The sequence below is a fragment of the Stenella coeruleoalba genome, assembly GCF_951394435.1.
Source record: "Stenella coeruleoalba genome assembly, chromosome: 14".
Lineage (NCBI taxonomy): Eukaryota > Metazoa > Chordata > Mammalia > Artiodactyla > Delphinidae > Stenella > Stenella coeruleoalba.
Window position 1 is genome coordinate 66004278 of NC_137160.1, and position 27219 is coordinate 66031496.

Below are 27219 nucleotides of genomic sequence, written 5' to 3' on the forward strand. Positions count from 1 at the left end.
CATTAAAGAAGAGCCTGGGGGAAGAGTACATCCTCCATAGGATAGACTAGAAGACACCCAGGAAATGAGCTTCAGGCCAGGCCTTTATGATAATACCTACAATGCCTTGAGCACATTTCATATATGGCTGGTGGTAATTTAAAAATATGCCCACAAATTCTGTGACACTCTTCCCGTATAAAGGTGTAGTCTAAGTCCTCTTCCCTTGAATATAGGCCAGCCTTAGCGATGCCTATCTAAGGAACAGCATGTGGCATAAGAGACAGTGACTTCGAGGCTAGGCTGTACAACTGTCTGGCCCTCTCCTAATTGGACACTTGCCTGGGAATCTAGCCACCATGTTATGAGGGAGCTCACGCCACAGAGAGACCAGGTGTAAGTGTTCCAGCAGTAGCTCCATTGGTTCCAGCTGACAGCCACCAACAACCACCAAACATGTGAGTGAGTGAGCCATTAGATGTTCCTAGCACACAGCTTTCCAGCTGATGTTGAAGGGAGAAGAGACCAGCTGTCCCAGTTAGGACCACCCCAAATTACAGATTTGGTGCAAAATAAATGTTGGGTTAAGCCATTGAGTTTGGGGATAGTTTGTTACACAGCAAAAGATAACCAGAACAGTGGTTTTAATGTTATCTCTTTAAAGCCTGAAAATTAGGTACTACTATCTCTTTTTGCGGTACGCGGGCTCCTCACTGTTGTGGCCTCTCCCATTGCGGAGCACAGGCTCCGGACGCGCAGGCTCAGCGGCCATGACTCACGGGCCCAGCCGCTCCGCGGCATGTCGGATCTTCCCGGACCGGGGCACGAACCCGTATCCCCTAGCATCGACAGGCAGACTCTCAACCACTGCGCCACCAGGGAAGCCCTGCTATCTCTCTTTCATAGATGAGTAAACAGGTTCAAAAAAGTGAAGTGACTGGCTCCGGTTTCACACTGAGTGGCAGAGCCAGAATTTAAGAGCTTCAAAAAAATAGGCCTTCTCCACTTCTCCACAGTGGCTTGCAGAGAGAGGATAGTTGTGAGAAACTCATTTTATTCATCATTACAGACGAAAAGAAAAAGTTTTCATAATTGTTTTGTCCGTTGCCAATATACAAGGACGGGAACTTAGTGCGCAATCACTGCCCAATCGGCTGATTTCACAAGTGAAGCTCAAAGAAAGTAGGCCCCTTCAAAGAAATGTAGACTTCACTATACTTTGGCGAGAAAAATTACATTTCCCTCCACAGCCATGTATCATTCCACTGTCCCACGGGGCAGAAACCGGCTCACACGTGATCTCCGTCAAACTTTTCCTCCCCGCATGGCAATTACTCTCATTTGTTCACAGAGGAGGAAAATTATATGTGCGTCTGTGTGGCCGTCAGCCGGTCTCAGCACTAAATACTAACCACCTGACATTCGCAGTTTCATCTTTCACCCAAACGCACTTGCACTTCTTCCCGTGCAGGCTATGGGGCGGGAAAGAACATTTCAATGAATTTGTCAGTCGCCTGTAGCTCATTCAAAAGCAACCGTGGCAAGTTTGCTTATTAATGCAGCAACGCGTAATCTCGCTTATTCCTCATACACATAGAGGCCATTTTAATAAGAGCGAAACTCAGAAGTCAGAACTTTGCCCAAGATTACACCACCAGTAAAAAAATAGCCAAGGTTCGAACCCCAACCGGAAGGCGCACAGCCCTCAAGTTCGCCTAACTCAAGATTCCCGCTGCCGAAGCCCCAGGGTCCTCTGCCGACGCGAACCGTGCAAACGCAGCGGCCGACCCACTGCCCGACCGCGGTCACCCTGCCTGGAGAGCAGCCGGGCGGGGGTCGCGGGCTTCAAGCTCCGCCCCGCCCCGAAGCGCACGTGGGAACTGGGCGTCCTCCCCAGGGCTGCCCACGACGACCGCCTGAGCACACCTGGGAGGGTTTCCGCGGCCCCCGGCCAGGCCTCCTCCCCCTGCCGTCATCCCCTCCCGGCCTCCGCCTCCCCGCCACCGTGCGTACGCAGGGGCCGGCGCCCAGGGAGCGCGCCGCGATGTTTCCTTTTTCCGGCCGGCACCGCCGCGGACACCTCACATCCGGGCGCGCGTCGGCGAAGGCTGCGCTGGGGCCCGGGTGCGTGCAGGGAGATATTAAGGGGGAGGGGGCCGGGGAGGAGGGGCGGAGGGTTGGGTTGCGGTTACGGCGGCTGAAGGGAGACAATCCGAGCGGGTTGGGGGGGGCGAGAGCGAAGGCCGCGCGGAGCAGCCCTCGGACCGGCGCGGGCGGCGGGCAGGGGAGCGGCGGCCGAGGCACCGAGTAAGGGCTGGGTGGCGGTGGGGCGCCGGGATTCGGGGCGCCGCACGCCTGGGCCCGCGGGAAGAGAAGGGGCGCGGGTGCGCTGCGCCCAGGTTCGCGGGCGTGAGCGCGAGCGCCGGGGCGCGCGCGGGGGCCGGGCAGGGGCGCGAGGCCAGCGGGGCGGCCGGCTAGCAGCGGGCGGGCTGGTGGGGCCCGAGCCGCCGGGCTGGATGGCGGCGGGCCTGTACCGGCTCCAGCTCGGAGTGCCCAGGCCGGGGGATTCGGCCTCCCCGCTTCCTCCGGCCCACCTCCCCTCCGTGAGTACTGTCCCCGCCCATTCTCCGAAGGAGGCCGCTGGGTCGGGGCCTGCGCGAGAGGCCGGGGGTTGGGGTCTCGGCCAGGGGAAGCTGAGCTTTGGAGCTGAAGCCTGCGCTCGCCCCTTCCTTGCCAGGGGCTCCCCTGACATGTCCACAGGTGCGGCTGGCCTAGTGAGGGGCGCTCTGGCCCCGTCCCCAGTCCCTGGCCTCCGGTAACAAGGGGCAGCTGGCGCCGTCCATTGGCAAGTGACAGGCACTTTACCACTGCCCGACTTCCCGGATCCCCAGCTCCAGCCAGTCTCCTACCTGCCCCCACTACGAGAAACTTCCCCACTACTGCCTGAACGGCCCTCACGGGTGGCAGCGACTAATGTTGGTTTCTTTTTGTATTAAAACTGCTTAAAGGGTGGACCCTGATTTGGGCATGTTGCACTTCTCCTTTCCTTATCCTGTGATGCTTAGCTCTTTGATAGAAGAGGTATCTAAGTACCAGTGTTTCTGTTTCCAAGTGGGTTCTGGTTTATAGCGTAATTGTTGGGTGAGGGTGTTTTAAAGGTAGTCAGTCTAAGAGATATGAATTTCCGTTTGTTAAACAGTCAGGACTTATGAAAATTTATTGTTCTCAGTGACAGTTTTGTGCTGATTTCTTCCAGGTGCAAAGAACTGTAGACCAAGGAGCCATGGATAGAAGTGTGGGTGAAACAGAAAATGGAGATGCCTTCGTTGACCTGAAGAAGCAACCGGCCTCCAAATCCCCGCATCGCTATACAAAAGTAGGCTTTGTGGGCTTCCCTGGTGGCGCAGTGGTTGGGAGTCCGCCTGCCGATGCGGGGGGCGCGGGTTCGTGCCCTGGTCCGGGAGGATCCCACGTGCCGCGGAGTGGCTGGGCCCGTGGGCCATGGCCGCTGGGCCTGCGCGTCTGGAGCCTGTGCTCCGCAGCGGGAGAGGCCACAGCAGTGAGAGGCCCGCGTACCGCAAAAAAAAAAAAAAATATATGCTTTGTTATTAATGAAATAGTGTTTTATAGGTGAGGAGATTAGTAACATTGTGTAGGAATTTCGTTAGTATTATTTAAAGTGGTAGTCTCATTCTGACTCACTATGTGAACTAAATATTAACTAGATTTAGTAAAGCATTGCTTTGAACTTTTTTCTGCAGTGTGAATACCCAGAGTTTAAACTAGAATTTGCCCCTAAGTAGCCTTCAGGTGAAGGGAATATTGGCTCGATATTCCCTGTGTGAATTTGTGGATCAGTATATGTTGGCAGACAAATTCTGTAACAGCTGTGTAATTGATGTGTTATTGACTTACATTCCATAGAGTAAGGATTTCAGCTCTGGGATGCCTCACAGAAATCAGTGTCCTCTGTATTGATGTTTCCTTGAGAGGCGAACTCCCCACAGGAATACTCTGGTGTGCTTGCCTAGGGTAACCAGATTTTTTAATTCTTTTTTTTTTTTTTTTACTTCCTGTTGTAAAATGCATATGGACTCAACAAAAGTTAAGACTTCAAGCTAAAAACTTGTGGTGATTTAAAACTCCTCCAGATATCTCCTCTTTCAGGGGGGTGGGGGAGGAGGAATCACCTGAAGGTTGTATATTTATTGAAGCTATTGTTTCACTGTCCTGTGGGCTATTGAACATTTCTGAAGAGGTTGACTGGAGCAGTGAATTCTCCTAGTGCACTGAACTGTGTTGAGCTGGAGTACATAAAATGTGCATGGGACTGTTGACGGGAAGGGTCGTGTCCTAGTTGGGCCCATATCTGTTATTTCCCTGGTGTGAACCCCATCAAGGATTCTAATGTGGTTATCATCCCTGGCTTCCCAGAATACTGATTGGTTAGTATTTTAAACTCGGGCTTTGTTTGTGTACTGATGCTACTACTCTTAACTACTTGATAAACTATCCGATGCTATTGGAGTAATATTCATTTTTAGCATTAAAAAAAAAAACTTGAGGAAAAGAGTGTTTTCAGGTGTAAAAGAGTTTTGGTTAATTGCTGTATTAATACAATCTGTTTTGGCATGACAGAATGTGAGTTGATAGAAAGCACTTTACTTCTTCATTCAGATTTGGTCTTCCCAAATATAGTTTCCCTCAAACCTGAGAGTGCTTATATAGTATTTCACAACTTAAATTCATTACCTAAAATGTTGACAGGTGAAATCTGAATGGAGAAAAGCTTATTAAATGAAGGGAAAGTGATTTAAACTGCTCTTATTGATATAAGCTCATGTGAATTCAGGTCTCCCAGCAGTTTTTGAATAAAAGTTCTGACTGGTACTTTATGTGTAGAGTCCAGGCATAGAGGCTTTTGAATCACTGTCACACACTCATCAGAGGGTAGTATGTATATTTCATCTTTAATGTATATGCATCTTTATGCATAAGTCATTTTTAGGAAGATATTATTAGTCTTTCTTAGTGTGGAACTTATATATGTCTACAGTAAAGACTGAGAAGCTCAATATTGCCCATTTTTGACAATCCAACCTCAGAATTCTGCCATGCTTAGATAAATGTGCCTTAAAGAAATTTTTAGGTTGACAGTTAAGTTTACATTCAATGGTCTTCTCTCCCCAATTTAGTTAGAAATAGTTTTACTTTCCACTTCATTCAAGAGTACTTAGTTAATGGCAATTTTAGGGTCATGTTTAGGCAGTGTTGGGGTATTAGGGTAGTGCTTTCATATATATGTTTCTCAACACTCTGGTAATTTTATGTGGGATTTGAGGCAAACTAAGCCTTTTTCCTTTTGAAGGAAGTTTGAAACAGTCCTATGTTCTGAGCACTATAATAAATGTCTTTTGGTTCCACAACTGGAATAATATTTGAGCCATCGTACTCCCTATATACATACTGGGATCAAACTATTGGAATAAATAAAACATTTAGTAATGTTTCTGCCACTTCAGGTTCACAAGCTAGAAAGTTTAGAAGCAGTAGAAGGAAACTGTTCTCAGTGATTTTTGTAAGTGATGTCTTGTCTGAAAACTTTTGTAATTGAGGGATTTGTAATTAACTACAGGGTCAAGAAAACACTGGCCAGATGAGAGGGTTTCTTAAGCTTTGACCCTTCTCCACTTAGTAGTATTCAGTTGTTTTATGGGATAACGTGAATAGTCTGTTCAGAATTCGAGGTTTTTTCCCTATGCAGGTGGAGGAGTTCAGATGTTTGGCGAGTGCTTTTCAAGGTAACAGACCAGAGTTTCCTGTGTGGTAGGACATCCTTTAGTCCAGCTAGCTTCTCAAACCTTAATGTGTCTGGGGATCAGCTGTGAACCTTGGTAAAGTGTGAATTCTGATTGTTAGGGCAGGGGTGGACTTGAAAATGTGGCCTCTTAACCAGCTCCCAGGTGGTGCCCATTCTGCTGGTCCACTGACCATGCTTTGAGTAGCAAGGCTTTAGTCTTCTGTGGAGAACTTGAAATATGGTGTTGATGTTGTCAAGCAACTCAGGTGCATAGTTACTCCCCAGGGTTCAGTTGGTGTCCATTGTGTTTCTATGAATGTCTCAGGAACTCAGGTTAGGGTCACATTGGGAATTTTCAGGCCTACTACTAAGCCTCAGTGATTATTAATTTGGATGGTTATGAGTAGCTTTATTATATGCACCTGCTATCCTGAGGGTCTTGAGCCCTTAATTTATAAACCCACTCAGGTCCATTTTGCCAGGCCAGATTCCTAAGATCAAAAGCTATGTTTTGGTAGTATTCAAATGTGCAATTTTTCTAAAGTGACTGCATTATGTTGAAGGACTTTGGGAGGTTATAGACTGGGGTCTCACATCAAAAGTCATGGATTAAAAATGGTTTAGACAGTGGTTCTCAAAGTGTGGTCCTCAAAACTACCATTTAGTATCATCTGGTAAATTGTTAGAAATACAAAATCTCGGGCCCCATCTCAGAGGTATTGAATCAAACTCTAGGGTTAGGGCCAGCCATCACTGGCTGAATAACAAGTAATTCAGAGAATTCTGACTCAGATTCAAGTTTGAGAACCATTAGTTTAGAAAACAGGAGGTAGTGAGGCTTATTAGTGGAAAAAGTTTGGGACTCATTCAGCTTTTTCTTACCTTCATCAGTGGTCCTTGTTTACCAGTTCTTGAGATGTAGTACCTGCTCTTCTATCAGTGATACCATCTTCTGCTTGAAGTACAAAATAGAAATGCTTTGGCCTGTCCCACTATTCAGATCCATGTTTTTTTCTTCACGCGAACAGACTGATCTTCTTAGATCACAAAGTATTACGTACTTTGTGCTTTCTTCTTTGCTCCTGTAGCTTGCCACTGACTCCTTGTTGAATGCAGTCACCTGCCAGTTGGACACGGAATAAAAGCGGAGGACACTCAGAATATTCAGCTTGATACTGACCATTGTTAACCATGCATGTTAAATCTACCAGCTGAAAAATAGGTGTTGGATTATCTGAGCTATACCTGTGTGCTCTTCATTGCCTTGACCAGTTATAAATTGGCACCATTTTATTTGTCATTGTAGGGATCTTTAAAGGAGCCCACCCTAATTTGTGGCTGATGGGCAGTTGGTCACAGTGGTACAGCCATGTTTGTGTCTTTGCTTTGTTTCTTTGTTTTGTTTTGTTTGTTTTGGCCATGCCACACAGCTTGCAGGATCTTAGTTCCCTGGCCAGGGATTGAACCCGGGCTCCAGCAGTGAAAGCACCAAGTCCTAGCCGCTGGACCACCAGAGAATTCCCTGTCTTTGCTTTAAAATCATTAAGAAAACAGACAAGCAACTGAATTGGACTGATTTGAGTAATCCTTCTAGCCTTCTTGGAGAGAATCATTTGCAAGACTTGAAGTCAAGCCTTTGAGAATACTCTTTGATTTAAATTCTAGGTTGAAATCAGTAGTCTGATGGTCAGTTTTTGCTATACAAAGATCTCATTTGATAACTTCATGGGTATCTCATAAACTGAGTTGAATAGTAGGCTCTAACAGGTGGCATTTCAGTGAGGCACTTAGCTATAAACTTCTAAGCTAGTATAAAAATAGGGGTGCCTGTTTATATGGGGGAAGGCAGAATTGTGGTACCAAAAATCATGATACCATGTTAATGTTTCAGCTGTCCAGAAACCTTACTGGAAGTTCTTAGAGGGGGCTGGCTGGCAACACCATAGATACTGTCTTCTGACTGCTCTTTCCTACCTGTTCCGATTTTAAGTCATCTTGAAAAGTTGGGATTAAGGGCCCTTGCCCCCTTGGGTATCCTCTCCTCCTTCCTCATGGTGGGAACTTCTAGCTAGATAATGAGCCAGTAATTTCACAATTGGAACGTCTGACATAGAAATCTGTGGTTCTAGCACCCCTTCCTAAATCTTTGGTTCAGGAAGGGGTGCTGTAAGAGGAGCTGGCCTAGGGGGAGCCTGCCCGAGGAGTTGGCAGTTCGTTCAGGGTTCCCAGCAGTCCCACTGGACTGGGACAGACCCAACACTGAGTGACAAAGCTGCTGAGAGGGGTTGGGCACCTTCCCCTGTCCTCTCAAGAGAATCACTGGAGAGGAGAGGATAAGGGGCCACTGAGCCCCACTGCCTGGTTTGGGATCCCCCACTCTTCCACCTACTTAACCTGTGTTGCCTTCAGTCATATTCTCAACTTCTCTGACTCTCATCTTTTTCCCCTGTAAAATGCAGATAGAATAGTATCTAACCCATAGGATTTTTGTGGGGAATAAATGAGAAAATGAATATTAAGTGCTTAGAAAAGTGGCTGGCACACAATAAGTGTTAAAAACTGCTTATGATGGGGGCTTCCCTGGTGGCGCAGTGGTTGAGAGTCCGCCTGCCGATGCAGGGGACACGGGTTCGTGCCCCGGTCCGGGAAGATCCTACATGCCGCGGAGCGGCTGGGCCCGTGAGCCATGGCCGCTGAGCCTGCGCGTCCCAGAGCCTGTGCTCCGCAACGGGAGAGGCCACAACAGTGAGAGGCCCGCGTACCGCAAAAAAAAAACTGCTTATGATGTAATAAAGGTAGGGGGAGATACTGAAAGATAGCTTCTTTAGATACCACCTTTAGATCAAGGTGCTTATTTTCTAAATGTCACAGTAACCATCTCCATTTTAATATGAAACCAGAAAGCACTATGAAGATGTAATGCTACCACCCTAAAAATGATTTTCATAAGTTTCCTTCTGGTACTTATTTACCTGCTTACTTCATGTTTTACATTGCTTTTATCGGTTGTATAAACGCATTTAAAAGCCAAGGTTTATTTTTATTGTGTTGGCCAGATCAACAGAAAAAGCAGGGTTTCCTTTTTTTTTTTTTTCCCCTATTCCCATTTTCTTAGCTTCACATAAATCCTTTCAATAGAAGAAAGTCTTTGCATCAAATCAGCCACCATTAGAGGCTTGGGTGAATCCAGGTGCTGAGTCCTGCTTATCAGCTCTGCAGGATCCAGTTTGCATCCTGACCTGCCTGTAAGAACTGTTCTAAACGGTGCCCCTTTAGCAACAAACCTCATGAATGGGGGATGGTGGAAGGTATCTCAGGCACCCCCTGTGTCATTCGTTCACCATTGCCCTGGCTGTCATCTATGAATGCCATTACCCCATTGTGATCTATTTTTAAAAGCTTTCTAAGCCTTTCAGAAAAGTCATGTGACTCATAGATTGAAATATCAGGTCAGTCAGCAACCATCTGAGAGCCTGATGGGCCAAGCCCAATGTTAGTGGGTGTGTGGAGGGTGGGGACTAGAAGAGGAGGTCAAAGGGGGACCCAACCCAAGCGCTGCTCCAGGGACATGTGCCTTCTTTAGGAAGAGCCAGGCACACATAGGTGAGATACTGGGGCACTTCTACGGCGCTCAGACCACTAACAGTAAAATAACAATATCCACGGTAATCATAAAAAGTTGGGCTTTTTACTCTTGTGAATTGAATTCAGCTCACGGAGGTAAAGAACATTTCCCCTTTCATCTCCTTCTATAAGTGACTTGTGTGAAATTCTATAATAGATTGTCATCAGAATGCATAGCTGCTTCTGCAGGGGATTTCTGCAGAAAGAAACTGTATAAGGTTTTAACCACTGTTGCTTTGGGCTTATACTCACATCATTTGCTTTCTACTTTAATTCTGATCACTGAAAGTGGGTGTCCATATTAGTAATTCCCAAATAGACTCTTTGGGAAGACTTGACACATTTTCTTTAAGGAAGGCTGCTAAAACTAAGAAAATGTGTTTATACTTCCTTGGGTGTGGGACTCTTAGCCAATTAGCAGCTTGTTCTTGCCTGGTCAGGTTTTAGTAACCTATGCAAAAATTAAGGTCTCTGTTGATAACTCTTCTCTTGTCCAGATAATAATTTTAGTGAACTTGTTCACGATGTAAGTTTCTGTGGATTGTCAGGACTCTACAAAAGGGTAATCTCACATTCCCTCCTGAAATACTCATAGGGAAGGAGCATTCCCAGTTCAAAATGGGCACTTCGAAGTATTTTGCCTTTAGCCAAACTTGAAGGTCTTTGAAAATATCCCAGAGGGATTCCTTTCCAGGAATAGTTGCTGTTAAGGACTCTTGAGATGGCAAGTTCAAGAAGACTTCTTTTGAGAGATTGGAGAGCAGTGGGGCCAGGGACCACAGTCATCTGCCTGTGCTAGCCACTAAGCATGGCACACAGGAAGTGTTCTGTGGACAGTTACGAAAGAGCAAACTCTGTGTTGACTTAGCGTATGGTTTCTCTCCTCCGCACTTAACTGGGGGATCCTCTCAAGCTGGGATACCATCTTAAGCAACTTAAGACATTGCTGAAGGTAACAGGTTTAGTTCTCTAAACCCAATGAGGAGGATCTCATTTTTCCCTAAATGTTGGGGTGGACCTTGGGCCACATTTTGAGAAACGTGATTGGTTTAAAGCACTACTTTTTAACCTCTGTGGGGTCCATTGGAGGTCTTTGGATAACCATTGGAGATGAACACTCATTGCAGAAATTGCACAAATGCGTTTTGTGTATGGTTTCCTTGATGCTGTGAAACTGGTTTAAGAAGCCCTGCTCTTAAGAACAGTACCTGTAGTTTGACCTAGATGTTTAAAGTTATTCCTAGGAGCTATTCAATCCAAGAATTGTTTTGTTTCCCCAGTTCTCAGACTGTTAATAAAGAAAATTGCTCTTCATCCTCTGTAGACAGGTGGGCTGTGTTTTGGACATTGCATTTGGTCAGAGGCATACCGTGGCACAGTCGGTGCTTCTGGCGTGGTTGATGCCTGTGTGCAACTCGCCCACTGTTCCACTTTGTGCTCTTACAGGCCTGTCAAGTTTGTACATTGAGCATTCACACCTAGAATACGCCAAGCGTATAAAGTCAACAGAGAAAACTGGAATAATATGGGAGGGAAAATTAAAACATTTTTACCAACCTGAGCCACTCTTTTGTATCCAAGGGTAGTTGGCATTTATAAATCTGTGATTAGAGCAGTAAGTCTGTAACAAGAGAAATTAAACAAAACATTAACCTCTGGTAACTAAACCTCTTAGTTTAATTTACTTAAAAAAATTTTTTTTGAGATAGAATTCACATACATAAAATTCACCCCTTTTAAAGTGTACCATTTAGTGGTTTTTAGTAAATTCACAGAGTTGTACAACCATCACTACTATCTAATCCAGAATATTTTCATCTTGGCAAACAAACTACCCATTAACAATCACCCCTGCCCCTTATCCCCTTCCCCCAGGCCCTGGCAACCATTAACCTACTTTCTGACTCAATGGATTTACCCATTTTGAACGTTGCATATAAAGAGAATCTACGGTATGTGGCCTCTTGTGTCTGACTTCTTACACTTAACATAGTGTTTTCAAGGTTCATGTTGTACCATGTATGAGTACTTTATTCTGTTTTGTTGCTAAATATTAATTGTATAGGTTTACCACATTTTTGTTTAACCATTTATCATTTGATGGACACATGGGTTGTTTAAACTTTTTGGCTGTTGTGAATAATGCTGTGAGCATTTGTGTACAAGGTTTTTGTGTGAACATAATTTTTCATTTTTCTTTGGTTTATAACTAGGAGTGGGATTGCTGGATCATCTGGTAACTGTGTTTAAGTTTTTGAAGAACTGCCACCATTTTCCACAGCAGCCGCACCATTTTCCATTCCCATCAGCAATGTTAGAAGGTTCTAGTTTCTCTACATCCTTGTTAATACTTATTTTCCCTTTTTTTAAAAATAGCCATCCTAGTAGCCATTACATGGTATCTCGCTGTGGTTTTGACTTGCATTTGCCTGATGACTAATGATGTTGAACATCTTTCATGTGTTTGTTGGCCATTTGTGTATCTTTGGAGAAAAATCTATTGATCTTTTACTGTTTTTTAAATTGGGTTATTGTCTTTTTGTTGTTGAGTTGTACGCGTTCTCTCTATGTTCTAGACTCTTATCAGATACGTGATTTGTAAATATTTTTTTCTGTCCCATGGGTTGTCATTTCACTTTCTTGACAGTGTCATAGGAAGCAAAAAAATTTCTAAATTTGAAGTCAAATTTATCTTTTTTCTTTGGTTGCTTAGGCTTTTGTTGTCATAGCTAAATAACATTGCTCAATCCAAGGTCATGAAGATTTATACCTATGTCGTCTTCTAAGAGTTTTATAGTCATAGCTCATATGTTTAAGTCTTTGATACATTTTGAGTTTCTTTTTGTATATAGTATGAGACAGGGGTAAACTTTATTTTTTTGAACAGTCAGATTTACAGAAAAGCTGGAAACATATCTTATATTGGTATGGTACAGTTATTACAATTAACAATGTTGATACATTGTGATTAACTAAAGTCCATACTTTATTCACATTTCCTTAGTTTTAAACCAGTGTCCTTTTTCTGTTCCAGGATTCCATCCAGGAGACCATATTACATTTAGTTGTCATCTCTCCTTAGCCTCCTCATTTCCCTTTTTTGTAAGGCTTTTTTTTACCTTTGTTCAAATATTTTTTGATCCCCGCAAATAGAACATTTTGGTCCATCTACGTGTTTTGCGGCTGTGTTAAAATTTTAATCTTTGCAAGTTGACTCCTAAATAAATAGATAAAATCATTAGCATTTCAGCAAACAGCTGCAGTAATAATAGAGAACACCTATCACTTGGGCTCCCTATTATCATTTGGAGTTAAAAGTTTCAAACAGAGCCTCATTGTTTAGAAACTTTTTGTATATTGAGAATATACATATTTAAGTATGAAATATATTGCCCTTGGTTTAATAGTATACTAGGATTCTTAGTTTAATATTTGGATTTGAGGGTGGTGGAGCGAGGGGATATGTAATAATCTTTGGGTTGCTTCTAATAGCAGAAGATTGCTTTGCAGTGTTTTTTCCTGTAGTGTATAAGTATTTCCTATATTGCAAGGTCCTTCCTGTTTTTACTGGAAAATGTTTCAAGCCCTACTGTTCTTAGGATTTCTGTATTGTTGCATCTGCAATCATCATAACTACTATTGGTCCATCTTCCCCACCCCTCACCACCAAATTTTGTGTCACCCCTGCCCTTCTGACGCTGTGTTCACCATGCAGATTTCACTGGACTCCAGTCTCTACTGGCAATTTGCAGGTGGTATGTCAGTACTTCGACAGTTTTTTCAGAATTTTGAGTAGCCTTTAGACATTTTCTTATATTTGGAATTCTGTTTATCTCAGACTTCCAAATTTTTCTAGGTATATCTACCCAATTAATAAGACATAATTCATAAATGAATCCTAAATAAATGTAAATAATTGATATTCTGGTTTTAAAACTAAAATGTCATCTTGTTCTAGGGCATTTTGCTATTTCTCACCTAATGGAGAAAACATTTAGGTGCCTCAGGTGTCTGAAGATACTGAGTAACTTCATGGCATGCTTATATGCTGTGATTCCTGTAGGCTGAGAGAGTAACTCTATCCCTCCGTATTTACCCCAAGATATGGGAAGCAGTGATCAGAGAAGCAGCAAGCATTCTGTTGTGAGGCCTGTGACGGGGGTGTTGGAGAGGCCACAGCACAATGGTATATGCTTTTTTGCAAGGCAGTTGTAGCATTTTACTGGTACTGAGAGTTTGGGAATTGCTGGGTTTTTTTTTTTGCGGTACGCGGGCCTCTCACCGCTGCGGCCTCTCCCGTTGTGGAGCACAGGCTCCGGACGCGCAGGCCCAGCGGCCATGGCTCACGGGGCCAGCCGCTCGCGGCGTGTGGGATCTTCCCGGACCGGGGCACGAACCCGTGTCCCCTGCATCGGCAGGTGGACTCTCAACCACTGCACCACCAGGGAAGCCCTGGGAATTGCTGTTTTTAACTTTACTATGAAAATGTTTATATAAAAAGGACGCAGTGGTTTTGTGTATACGCATGTGTATGAGCAGGTGTGCGTGTGTGCACACGTGTGCATATATAACCGCACATATTTCCTAGTTCTGCTGAGAGGGCCTAGAAGCAAATGAGGATACCCAGTTCCCAAATCTTGATTTATTATACTATTCCCCACTTAAAGGAACTTGGATTTCTCAAGAAATGGCTGACTCTGGGGTTAGGACAGGATGAGTACAACATAAGATAGAAAGTAAGAAAGTGCTTTTAAAAAATGATGGGGCATGTCAAAAGGATGCAGGAGCCTGCTTGAAGAGACTCTCAATTTGAGCACCAAAATAATTAAGGACATTAATGAATTATAGACCATTGGAAAGGCTGGGAATCTGTGAGCCCATGTCAATAATAAATAGGTAAATAAAAGGGGGAGAAGGGAGGGTTTGTATTTACAGTGGAATGCCAAGTGCCTGACTGGTAATTATGGAGGGAGGCCTACAGTTGAAAAATCAATATTGGTTTGGCTCAGAATCACCAGTAGGTGCTAAATTTATGGGGAAATTTTGATGAAGGCTAGAATATTTGGATGATTTTAAAGTGTCTCCCCACAGATTGCATACTGATTGCAAATGGGAATGTAGTAACTAAAGAGTAAAACTGGAGAATACCTTGACCAGGTGGTTAACATCAAGTTAACATCACTGATGAGGGGCACATGGGTCACATAGGCATCCAGAGGTGCCTGAGGTGGACATCTGAGGTGGACATCTCTTAGGTTAGTATTCTGCTCCAGAGATGCTTACCCTCAATCTAATCATGAAGAAACATTAGACAAACCTAAAATGAATAATGTTCTTTTTTAAAAAAAAAAAAAAAGTAGGCTTTATTCTTTAGAAATGCTGATGTCATAAAAGACAAAAGAAGTTGTAGAAATGTTCCAGATTAGAGACCAAAGAGACATGACAACCAATATCTGGTTCTAGACTGGATCCTGTGTTAGATTCTAATAAAAGGTAATATAAAGGACATTATTGGGTCATTTGACAAAATTGGAATCCAGAGGGATAAAGTGTTATTGATAACTGGTTGTATAAAACTGACAACACTTCTCAACCAGGTTCTGCAGAAGTGAGCCCTTATGCCCTAAGGCATCCATTGTATGTAATAGATTCTCTTCTCTCCTGTGCATCTAAAGTGATACTGGCCAAGTATAATCCTTGGGAGAATGGAAAAATAGTCACTCAAATTATTTTCTATAGGGCTTAATTCTCTCATGGAGCCACAAAAAAAGGCTGTGAAAGAATATGCTCATTTTTAGGAAACAGGCACTGAAGTATTTAGGGGTAAAGGACCATGTACATTAAAAAAAAAAAAATCTGTCCCTTTGTAAGTTGGCATCTAATGCATTTAAGACCAGTCAGAATAGCTGAAGGTTTTATGTAAGCCTAAAGCTACCATGCCTTGATCAGCGTTCAGTGTTGTGGGGTGTATTATTGGACAGAAGTTTATGAGAGAGTGTGTTTTAGCAATAAACTGATCACTTACGTTATTTGCCAATTCTGCTTGAGCTTCTGCTGAGAACCTTGAGCTGACTCTGGTTCTTTCTGGAATAAGTCAGGGTGTAAATAAATAAGAACTGTATGAACTGCTTAAGGTAGACAGTCAGTTACTGATAACAAAAATAAGTTGAAAATATGTGGCCCAAGAAATATTGTTCAAAATCACCATATGATTTCTCTTTCTAGGAGGAGCTCTTGGATATTAAAGAACGCCCTCATTCCAAACAAAGGCCTTCGTGCCTCTCTGAGAAATATGACAGGTATCTGTGGGGGTCAACTTCTTGTTACACCAAACTTAATAAATGGAGTTGTATTGTTTTGCTGGAATTACGAGTGGGGAGATTTCAGGGGTAATGACATTGGGCTTCCACACAAATAAATTGCACGTAAGCTATGAACATGACTAAATAGCATCTCACTGCACTGTCTTCATCGGCTTTGTTATTAATTAGCTGAAATTCAGAGATTTAAGCTGCAAGGAACTCTAAGGACAACTAAACCAATTCTCTTTCAACTAACTGGTGATGAAACTAAAACTAGAAAATGACACATTGGTCAAAGGCACCTTGTCAAAAAGCAGAATTAAGACTTGAACACAGGAGTCCTGACCAGAGTCTTTTCTCTCTACCAGTGGTTTTTTGCACTGTGCTTTGAGGGTCCTTCCAGGGCCTGCCTGGGGCAGGACGATCAGGAGGACTCTGGGCCTTCTATCAGTTCCCCACCCCTCACCCCCAAACAAGAGAGCCATTCAGATTTTTTGGGGTGGTTTGTTTTGTTTTGTTTTCGCTGCACTGTACGGCATGCGGCATCTTAGTTCCCTGACCATGGATGGAACCTGAGCCCCCTGCAGTGGAAGCACAGAGTCTTAACCACTGGACTGCCAAGGAAGTCCCCACATTAGCCCTTTTGCATCTTGGGCTCCTTCATAAGGTAGAAAGCTTTGGTTTGAGAAGGCTATAGCTAAAAATGGTCTGAAAGTCTCTTAGAATAACCCTACATTGCACTTCTTATGGTTATCTTAAGACGTTAAGGTCACTTTTTTTTTTTTTTTTCCCGGTACGCGGGCCTCTCACTGTCATGGCCTCTCCCGTCGCGGAGCACAGGCTCTGGACGTGCAGGCCCAGCGGCCATGGCTCACAGGCCCAGCCGTTCCGCGGCATGTGGGATCTTCCCGGACCAGGGCATGAACCCGTGTCCCCTGCATCGGCAGGCGGACTCTCAACCACTGCGCCACCAGGGAAGCCCTAAGGTCACTTCTTAAATATCAAGGTAGATGGTTCATATTGGCCCACATTTTTAAAAATATATATAGTGTTTAATTTTTTGATAGACTAGCACACGCTTTTTTTTTTTCTTTTTTTGTGGTACGCGGACCTCTCACTGCCGTGGCCCCTCCCGCCGTGGAGCACAGACTCCGGGCACGCAGGCCCAGCGGCCACGGCCCATGGGCCCAGCTGCTCCGTGGCATGTAGGATCCTCCCGGACCAGGGCAGGAACCCGCATCCCCTGCATCGGCAGGTGGACCCCCAGCCACTGCGCCACCAGGGAAGCCCGCACATGCTTTTTTTAATTTTGTACATGGACAGTTCAGAAGGTTGCTAAATCTGGACTCCTCACCACTTTCCCCTGGTGAGGGTGATACTTGAATAATGGCTATTCTAATTGGTTAGGAGTTTTTGCTAAGTCTCAGATTAGCTGGGGGTTTTCTTTGTTTTTGTTTAGTTTTTTCTTCATTAAAGCTGTAAAGGTTTTTTATGCCTCAAATTGAATTTTCTTGTTACAGCTGTTTCTTCTTGGCGTAAAATAGTTATCATGGGCACATATTCCCTTTGATTCTGAAGTGGAGACATTGTGCCTAATAATAATAATGAAAATAAGAGAGATGGAGGAAAGAGTTTCTCATCCTAGCAGAGCTAGAGTTAGGTACCAGATCGTTGGGCTCCAAAGCTTCTCCTCTGCACACTGTACCACCTGCCACCCCATCATTAGTGTGGGAGTAACGAAGTCAAACCCAGACTACACACTTTAGGCTCTTAAATAGCTGTCTGTCCTACTTGTGGGAAAAACTGAGACTGTACATAGAAATTCTGGAAAATATACACTAAGCCTTCCAGGAGCTGCTTCCAATAAGAGGATTAAGGGGCTTTTTCCTCCCTTTACTAATCTTCAGTAAACTGAGTAATCAATATTTATGGAGCATTTCTTTGTATAGGACAGGCATAGATACTATAATCCATATGCACCCCAAGGTTTGTGGTCTGGATGTTTCATTTATGCACAAACCACTGCTTTTCAAGTGACTATTGCTATTATGTGAACAACAACAATGTATTGCTGAATTTATTAGTTGTTTTTATTTTCATCTTAAAAGAGAGAACCATTCTGATGGCAACCATAAAGTTTTATATTGGAAAGGGGTTTCCATAACCTGTCACCTGAAGTAGTAGAAATTAGACTACGTGTGTTATTCATGGTGCAAGTTCTAACTGTTGGTGCCCTTTGACTTGCAGTGATGGTGTCTGGGATCCTGAGAAGTGGCATGCCTCCCTCTACCCAGCTTCAGGACGGAGTTCACCAATGGAAAGTCTGAAGAAAGAGTTAGATACAGATCGGCCTTCCCTGGTGCGCAGGATAGTAGGTGAGCACAGTCTCTGAGAAGTGGGGGCAGCAGTTTTGGAGACAGTGCTCTTTGCTGCTGGCTTCATTCTTAGCTGTGAGAGTTTTATGCATTGGGAGAAAGTATCATTATCAGGAAACTGACTTAACAGTTTATTTCTTTTTTTTGAATTTTATTTTATTTTTTTAAAGTTCATTTCTGATTAGCAGAGTAAAATCATAGCCTTCCTATGTAGCAGTGGTGAGTAGACTGTATTAGGCTATGTGCTTTTGAATTAAAAGTACCAGGTCTTTCATTGAAGTGGATAGCTGAGTTAGATGTGGGGACCCTAAAGCTGAGCTGGAGAGCTGGTTATGCCCAGTCTCAGGTGAGACTTTTCCTCAGGTATAAGTTAGTTCTGGCAGTTCTTAATTCACAATAGAGTATGATCTGAATACTGGGTTTCGATGTGGTTTGCGACTGGAGTAAAGTTTGATCTTCCATACCTTTCCCCCATTAAACTAGAAAAGTGAAATGGATAGCGGGCAATATAAAAGCTAGTCAAGGAACTAGTTGCAAGAGGGAACTCTTTTTGAGATGAGAGGAACACGCATCATAAAACCAACTTGGAACTGAACAAAGAAGATGGGGTGATGACTGTAGCTTGAGCTGTAAGACCCTTCTACACAGATGAAAACTTAGAAGCAACCTAAATGTCCAGCAGTAGAAATGAAGTTGAGTAAACTTTGGTATATCCATATATAGGAGTGTTCAGCTGTAAAAACATGTTGGAGACATGTTCACCAAGTTATGCAAAACTGTCTATTTTGTGTCTTATTTTTGGACGAAAACAGACAGTGCATGGAAAGTCTGGAAAAGTGCATACCAAAACATTTTAGGAAATGTTTCTAGTGAGAGGATTAAAGGAGGTTTTCCTCACTTGGACTTATCTTTAGTTTTCTGATTTTCCTAGGAAGAATTTTTGTGTGTGGTGACATGTTTTTCTTACATCTTTATTGAGGTAAAATTGGCATTCGATAGACTGGTACATAAATGGCACATAAAGTGTACCATTTGATGTTTTGACATGTGAATACAATGTGAAACCATTACCACAATCAAAGTAATAAGCATTTCCATGACAGCTAAAAGGTCCCTTAATAGCACCCCATGTGTCCCTTCTTACACTCCACCCCCGCCCCACAGGCAAGCACTGGTCGGCTTTCTGTCACTATAGATTAGTTTACATTTCCTAAAGTTTAACATAAATGGAATTATACAGTACGTATTCTTTGGGTAGCTTCTTCCACTCAAAATAATTGTTTTAAGATGCATTCATGTTTTGGGGTATATAAAAGTTCGTTCCTTTTTATTGCCTAGTAGTATTCCACTGTGTGAATTTGCCATAGTTTATCAATTTATCTGTTGATAGACATTTGGGTTGTTTCAAGTTTCTGACTATTAACCAAAACTACTCTGAACATTCACGTACAAGTCTCTCTATAGACATGCTTTCTTTTCTCGGCTGAATATCTAAGAGTCGGATGGCTGGGTTCTATAGTAGATGTATCTTTAATGTTTTGAGAAACTGCCAAGCTGTTTTGCAAAGTGGTTATCCCATTTTACATTTCCACCAGCAGTGTGTGAAAGTTCTACTTGCTTCACATCCTCATCAGCACTTGGAACGGTCAGTCTTTTTGATTTTAGCCAGTCTAATAGGCATGTATCACATTACTGTTTGATTTACATTTCCCTAATGATTAATGTTGAGTATCTTTTCATATACTTATTTGCCATCCATATATCATCTTTGGTGAAGTGGCTCTTCAAACCAGTTGTCCTTTTTAGTTTTTAAGAGTTGTTATATGTATCGGATACAGGTCCTTTATGAGATATATTCTTTTCTTTTCTTGGCCACGCCTTGTGGCTTGCAGGATCTTAGTTCCCCAACCAGGGTTCAAACCGGCACCCTCGGCAGTGAGAGCTCAGAGCCCTAACCACGGAAATTCCCTCAGATATATTCTTTGAAATATGTTCTCCCAATCTGTGGCTTGTTTTTGTATTCTCTGAACAGTAACTTACAAAATGCAAAAGTTTTAGATTTTAATCAAGTCCAGTTTATCTTTTTTTTTTTTTTTTTTTTTTTTTTTTTTTGCGGTACACGGGCCTCTCACTCTTGTGGCCTTTCCTGTTGCGGAGCACAGGCTCTGGACGTGCAGGCTCAGCAGCCATGGCTCACGGGCCCAGCCGCTCCGCGGCATGTGGGATCTTCCCGGACCAGGGCACGAACCCATGTCCCCTGCATAGGCAGGCGGACTCTCAACCATTGCGCCACCAGGGAAGCCCCAGTTTATCATTTTTTAAGATAGATTGTGCTCCTGGTGTCATGCCTAAGAAAACTGTGCTAACCCAGTGTCACAGATTTCCTCCATATTTTCTTCTAGAAGTTTTATAGCTTTAGGGGTTACATTTAGATCTATGATCCATTTTGAGTTAATTTTTGTATATGGTGGTAGGTATGAATTTAAGTCTTTTCTTTTTGCATGTGGATATTCAGCTGTTCAATACTTTCTTTTTAAGTGGTTACTGTTTCAAATACTGACACCTACTGTAGTTTATTAATTGACAAAACATTTGCTAATAATTACATAGATAAGAATTTAGTCAAGGGACTTCCCTGGCGGTCCAGTGATTAACACTTCGTATTTCCACTGGAGGGGGCGAGGGTTCGATCCCTGGTCAGGGAACTAAGATCCTGCATGCTGCGCTGCGCAGCAAATTTAAAAAAAAAGGCGGGGGGGGCGGTTAGTCAAAACAAAGGGATTATGGAGATTAATCATGGAAAATTATTGATTATAAAGTATATTTATTCCTCCAAAGAGATGAAGGTTTGCTCATCTTCGTTAAATATGTGAGCTCTCTAGCTGTTTTAGTGGTGACTCTTTTCCAGTACCCCCATGGCCACCAGTCATGGACAGACCACCTAGAGAGGAAGAATGCCCTTGCTGGTTTGCTTAACTTTCTCTTTCCGGCATCTTTCCAGATCCTCGAGAGCGTGTGAAAGAAGATGACTTAGATGTTGTTCTCAGCCCACAGAGACGAAGCTTTGGAGGGGGCTGCCACGTGACAGCTGCTGTTAGCTCCCGGCGCTCAGGAAGCCCATTGGAGAAAGACAGTGATGGGCTCCGCCTGCTTGGTGGACGAAGGATTGGCAGTGGGAGGATAATCTCTGCTCGGACCTTTGAGAAGGATCACCGTCTTAGCGATAAGGACCTGCGAGACTTGAGAGACAGAGACCGAGAGAGGGACTACAAGGACAAGCGTTTCAGGGTTTGTCTTCTAGATCCTCTGGCACCTCGTGTGTTCACTTCGTTTATACCGGGTTACCCTGAAATGCTGGGTGAACATAGCCCGTTGTTAAGCTGGAGGGAGGAACAGAGAGCTGGGGGTTGGGGAGGGGCTTCAGGTCTATAGCATAGCATCTTCATTGTACTACTGAGCATTATTTAATTCATCAGTCCTTGATTGAGGTAGAAATGCCGTAACTAGAATCCTATTTTTTATTTTGCATTATGTACTTTTCCAGAGGGAGTTTGTGGATAGTAAGCGTGTCTTTGAGCGTAGAAGAAATGATTCCTACACAGAAGAAGAACCAGAATGGTTCTCAGCTGGACCCACAAGTCAGTCTGAAACCATTGAGCTGACTGGCTTTGATGATAAGATACTGGAAGAAGACCATAAGGGGAGAAAAAGAACAAGGCGACGGACAGCCTCTGTGAAGGAAGGTCAGCAGAAACTTTCAGAGGAAAGCTCACTGTTCTGAAATGAGATGTGCTTATAATTGGCTTAATTGTACACTTAGGAATAGGCACCAGTGTTAAAAGTGGCAAGTTTTTAATGTTGAAGTCTGATTTTGAAACTTCTTCCTGAGTGTGAGTTCAGTGTGTGTAGATTGTACTACTGTCTCCTCAATTTGTCCTGCCTGCAGTGCTAAACAGAAAAGTCTCCCATTACCCAGTAAGAGAACTATGTACACCAAAGGGTTCCCCAGAGGTAAGAGGATGTGATAGAAATAATGAGGGGTCTCATTTATTGAGCATGTATGTACTGGACACGTGGTAAGCGTTTTGTCAATATAATCCTACTTCTGACAACCCTGTGAAGCAGATATTATTGCGCCCATCTTATAGATGAGCAAATGGAGATGCAGGCAGCTTATGTGACTTGTCTGTGGACACTGAAGAAGTGAGTACGGAAGTTCGGAGTTGAATAAGATGCTGTGCTTCAGAGCCCACCTCCTTCACCATGGTGTTAGGCCTTCATAGTGTTGTCACTTGGCTTCTCCCAAACTCACTTTTCTCAGGTATCTTCCTTGCTAAACTGAAGAAGCCAGAGCTAATGTGCGAGGGGTACCTGGTGAAGGGTGGGGGCCCACTAGTCGTGTTCAGAGCAGTGACCAGGCTGGTGGTCTTGGGAGGAAGCAGGGAAGAGGCAGGTGGGTAACCTGGGAGACTTTGCTGTTAAATTGCCTTTGAGAGATGCCTTTGTCTCACACTCAGACTAAAGCAGCACCAGCAAGTGTGGTCTTTTCACCTCATGGTAAAGATCAGGCTTCTGATGAGAAAAAGCCCATCTTTTTCTTAACTGAGATGAAATCTGAATTTCAACCATTCTTGTATCAACATGGGAGGAGCCAAAAGTAGCAAAATATATCAGTAGTGTCACCTCCTCATCTTACAGATGCAAAGAGACAGGACTGGAAAGAGGTGACAACCAAGACCCTGTCCCGTGGGTTTAATGGCAGTGCCTCAAGTATCAATAGAATCCAGGGGTCTGGGCTCTCTCACCCCATTGGTTAATTGCCCTAGCTACTGTGTTTAAGATAAACAGGTATTCTAGTTGCATCTTGGCTGCAAGAACGAAAGGACTGGGAGGGATGATGAGTACCTTTGAGTCCATTTATGTCTGTGTTCCAGCTTTCCATTGAACTTGGTATGTAGAGTTCTCTGCAGGCATGTAATAGTGCTGGGAGTATAGCCATGGACAAGACAAATGTGTTCCTTGCCTGCATGATTTTAATACAGGTGTGTGTTGAGCACCTACTCTACAGGGCCCAGTGCTAGGTATTGTACAGATGGTGATGAATGAAACAATTTGAATATGTATTTCACTTATAAACAAAAAACAATTATGTAGAAGGAGGAAATGGTTAAAACCCTCCACTGATGGAAAATTTTAATTTGTATTCTCTCTAAGGAAAAGTATATGTTCATTCTGGACTTCCTGGCAGTCCAGTGGTTAAGACTCCACGGGGCATGGGTTCGATCACTAGTCGGGGAGCTAAGATCCTGCATGCCGTGCAGTGCAGCCAAAAAAAAAAAGAAAGAAAGAAAAGAAAAGTATATGTTCATTCTGAAATGTGATAATAACACTTGCCCTTAGTTATCTTTCCTGGGTCCCTGGCTTTTGAGACTATCATAATAAATGGCCAGTTGTGTTTGTCTGCTAATGCATGTTCCTACCCACTCTCAGTTGTCAGGTCCAGTTTGCTCTCAAGCTGGCATAAAATTACACATGGGGCACTTCTGCTGCTTGCATCTCTGTTAAGAGATGTTCTCATTTCAACACAAAATAAAAGAGAATAGGAGAAAAAAAAAAAAAGAATAGGAGAAATACTAAAGTTTTTTTGTAAGAGTATGAACTAAGTACAGACTCTCTTCTGGCTGTCATCCTAAAGTAGGTAGACAGGTTCTGGTGGGTTAAATGAGTTAGAAGCGAGAAGCACTGCTCTAGTGGAAAAGGACACAAACTTGGCATTGATTAGGCTGTTAAGTTGTTTACCTTTTCTAGGGCTTGGTTTCTTTGTCTGTAAAATGAGGAAAATACCTCCACCAAAGTAGTCGTTATAGTTAAATGTCAGTCTTTAAGGAACATCGTTTACCTCTGCTGGTTGGCAGTAAGTGTGTGCTGGCCCACTGGAGAGGCTGCCCGTTGCCTTGTCCATGGCTCACAAACGTCCGTCTCGCCAGTTGCCTTAGGCCCTCAGAAGGCCCAGGGTTCTGAGGCGGCAGGCACCTCTGTGGAGGGGCAGTGCTGCCTTACACACACAGCACAGCATGGAAGAGCACTGCTGGCCCACCTAGGGTTGAAGTTTCTGCCACCTGCTAGTATTGAGACCTTGGGTAAGCAAGCCACTTAACCTTTCAGTTGTTGTCCCCTGCCTTGTTGTCTAGCTTTTTGAAGTGTTATTGGAATGAAAGCAGATGATAGCATTTAGCCTCTCTTGGTCTAGAATATCCTGGATGAATAATGAGACTACAGTCCTGTTGGGGCCTTTTGAGAAGGGATGGGTCCAGGCTTTGGCACTTTTTTTTTCCTAGGAGGACTTCATGTCTGCTGTGATCTTGAAACTATAGGCAGCTTTTACATTGGTGCTTTTGCAGGGAGGGGCTTTAGGAGTTCTGTTCTTCAAATTAATAAGTTGATTTTCCAGTATCTCAGTGCACTTATTTTAAAAGGAAAAAGTCTGTTTTTATCTGAAGGATTTTGCCTTTTGCCCATCCTCTGGCTAAAACTAAGATGTTAGCTTCCGTCAATGGAAACTTGGTAGCTTCTCTTAGACCTTATCTTCCCATGCTAACAACCAGACATAACTCAGTTTTAAATGAACCGGGCACTGCAGAGTAAGACAAAGCTGATGAGAGCAGCTTTCCTGCCTCAGAAAGCTCAGTCTCACCAGACTGTTCCTATAATATAGTGTGATAAGTACTCTGAGAGATAACACAAACATTATAGAGAAGGTGGTGATTAATTTTTTGGTAGGGTAAAAATGGGTAGGCAGTGCAGACTTTGTAGTGGAGGTGCCATTTGAGCTTTGCCTTGAAGGATGAACTACAATCAGTAGGCAAATGAAATTTGCCCTTGGACTAGGTTTCACATAAATACCTTAGGTTGCTGAACCCTGACTTAAAGTGGTGATGCAGATGCATGGGTGAAAGCAGAGCCAACTTAATTTCATTCCATTTTTAAGCAGTAAGAGAGGCTCAAAAATTGTCCTTTAAAAAAAAAATTAGAAAAAAAATCCACTACATTATAGAAAACTTGAAGAATGGGCAGAGGAGGGATCATAATCCTTCCTAAATCATGTTGGTGTTCTGACTTGTTACTAAGTCTTTTTTCCTCCTCTAGCTTCCATAGGAAGGGAACTGTTTTACTATTGCAAGTGCTGCACTGGCACAAGAAGTCTGCTTTTAAAGTCATCTGTGGCTCTTCTGCATGTGTGATGATGCTGAGGCCACAAAATATGTCTGGAGCAGTTTACATGATCAGACTGTCTTTGTCCGGTTTTGCTTTCAGGCATGGTCGAGTGCAATGGAGGAGTGGCCGAAGAGGATGAGGTGGAGGTCATCCTTGAACAGGAGCCTGCTGCTGATCAGGAAGTGCCAAGGGATGCCGTCTTGCCCGAGCAGTCCCCAGGAGAATTTGACTTTAATGAGTTCTTTAACCTTGATAAGGTGCCATGCTTGGCTTCGGTGAGTGTAGCAGCATGCTTATCAACATGGATGGAGCAACTGTAGGGTTAAATTTGACCTGAGTCTTTAAGATACCTCTTTTTAAAGTTTTGTTTTGCTAGATGATTGGGAGTTTCTTGGCTTTTATTCTTAAATATTATTTGAATTTTTGTTGCTTCGTTTTGAGAGGCTAAGTGAGAATTCTATACCAGTTAACTTTTTCCAGGTTGTTAGCATTGGATTAAGAATTCTTCAGATGTTTAAGAACATTGTCTGCTTTTATTTTTAAGTTGTTAAGTGTTTGTTATAGAGCCTTATTGTGGAGGTGGATTTTTATTACTGATGATCAGTATCATACTGATCTGCATTCCTTGGGTAAGGCTGGTTAGGTGGTACCTGTGTGATGTGATGGTTCCGAAAACCTTTCATGAAAAGGAATGTGGGATACTGTCACTGTTGCTGTTAAACTGTTGAGGTCTAATCTTTCTCGACTTTTAAAGTAGAAACAGTAAGACATCCCAAATCTTCACTTGGTACCTGCCCTTGCTCCTGTCCCCTTTGGCCATTTAGGGATTAGTAATGCCTCATCAAATTTTTGGAGAAAAGATAAAACTGTGGCCTGTGCCCCCAGAATTGAGATTTTTCTGTGGTTGCTGAAGGAGTGCATAGGACTGATGAAATAGAATTTTAAAAACCATTTGACCAAAAGCATCTGTACATCCCAGATGTTCTTTACAGGACATGAAATACAGCAAGTAAGTTTGACCAGTCCTTTAGAACTAGTGGTTCTAACTTAACTTACTCTACTCCTTAACTGTAACTGCTTCTTGTTTGATCATTGCATGAGTGGACAAAGCTGGGCATGACAGAGAGGCATGCCTTTGTCATTTGCCTGCCCCCAAAAGCCTAAAAGATGGCCACCTGGAATAGGTGAGCAGACACTGCATAGCACTGATAGGTACAAGGCCACAGGTGAGTTCTAGGGCAGTACTTCTCAAATTCTCTATGGTGAAGGCCAGGTTTTATTTCCAATCCATTGAGGACCAGTACCTTAGTATTAAAGTACAAATATCACAGCAATGCCCAGTTGCTATAAAAGTTGCTAAGCATTTACTCCGACTCTCAGCTTACCTCATTGTGGACCAGCTTGGCCCAAGACCACACTTTTCTATAGCGCTGTTCAGGAATATGCGGAGGGCGGCTGCAGATCAACTGGCAGCTGCGTGGTTTTGCTCCTTAAGTTCTAGCACAGTTTTAACTGTAAGTCCTCTAGCCAGATACGTCACTTACAGTGAGCTGGCCAGTAGTCCTTTGGCTCACTATGAGCGGAAGGGTTGCATCCAGATATGAGTTTAATTTATTTGATGTAAAAAACTGAGTGATCCTCTCAAATTCTTAGCTTTTGAGGGGACAGTAATTTTTTATTTTTATACCAGCTGTGTTTAGTGACTTTTTTTTTTGCATTCTCCTAGAAGACAGATGGAAATCTTATTGTAAAAAGTTTTCACAGCAAAAGGTCAAAATTTAGAGGCCTGTACTTGGCTCCAAATGTGAGTACCTGTGAAACTTACCTGTGTAACTAGGCAGAAGAAGAATTCAAAACTAAACTTTTAATAATAGGTAACATGCATACAGTGCTGATTGTTTTAGGCTTTGTATCCAATAAGTCA

At 43.3% G+C, this 27219-nt stretch overlaps 1 protein-coding gene across 7 annotated transcripts in view; it reads left to right on the plus strand.

Annotated features, from left to right (window-relative positions):
• Positions 1-2210: 2210 nt before the first annotated feature.
• The window catches only part of EIF4ENIF1 (eukaryotic translation initiation factor 4E nuclear import factor 1), a 44712-nt gene continuing 19703 nt past the window's right edge, over positions 2211-27219 (plus strand). For 3 of the 7 annotated variants that reach the window (XM_079943149.1, XM_079943151.1, XM_079943150.1), the window contains exons 1-7: positions 2308-2582; positions 3236-3355; positions 15629-15702; positions 17953-18080; positions 21082-21368; positions 21625-21823; positions 25395-25570. In XM_079943149.1, the coding sequence (XP_079799275.1) occupies positions 2496-2582; positions 3236-3355; positions 15629-15702; positions 17953-18080; positions 21082-21368; positions 21625-21823; positions 25395-25570 (1071 nt within the window). In that variant the 5' untranslated portion in view covers positions 2308-2495. The other 4 variants (XM_079943152.1, XM_079943153.1, XM_079943154.1 and 1 more) reach the window with 4 other exon arrangements.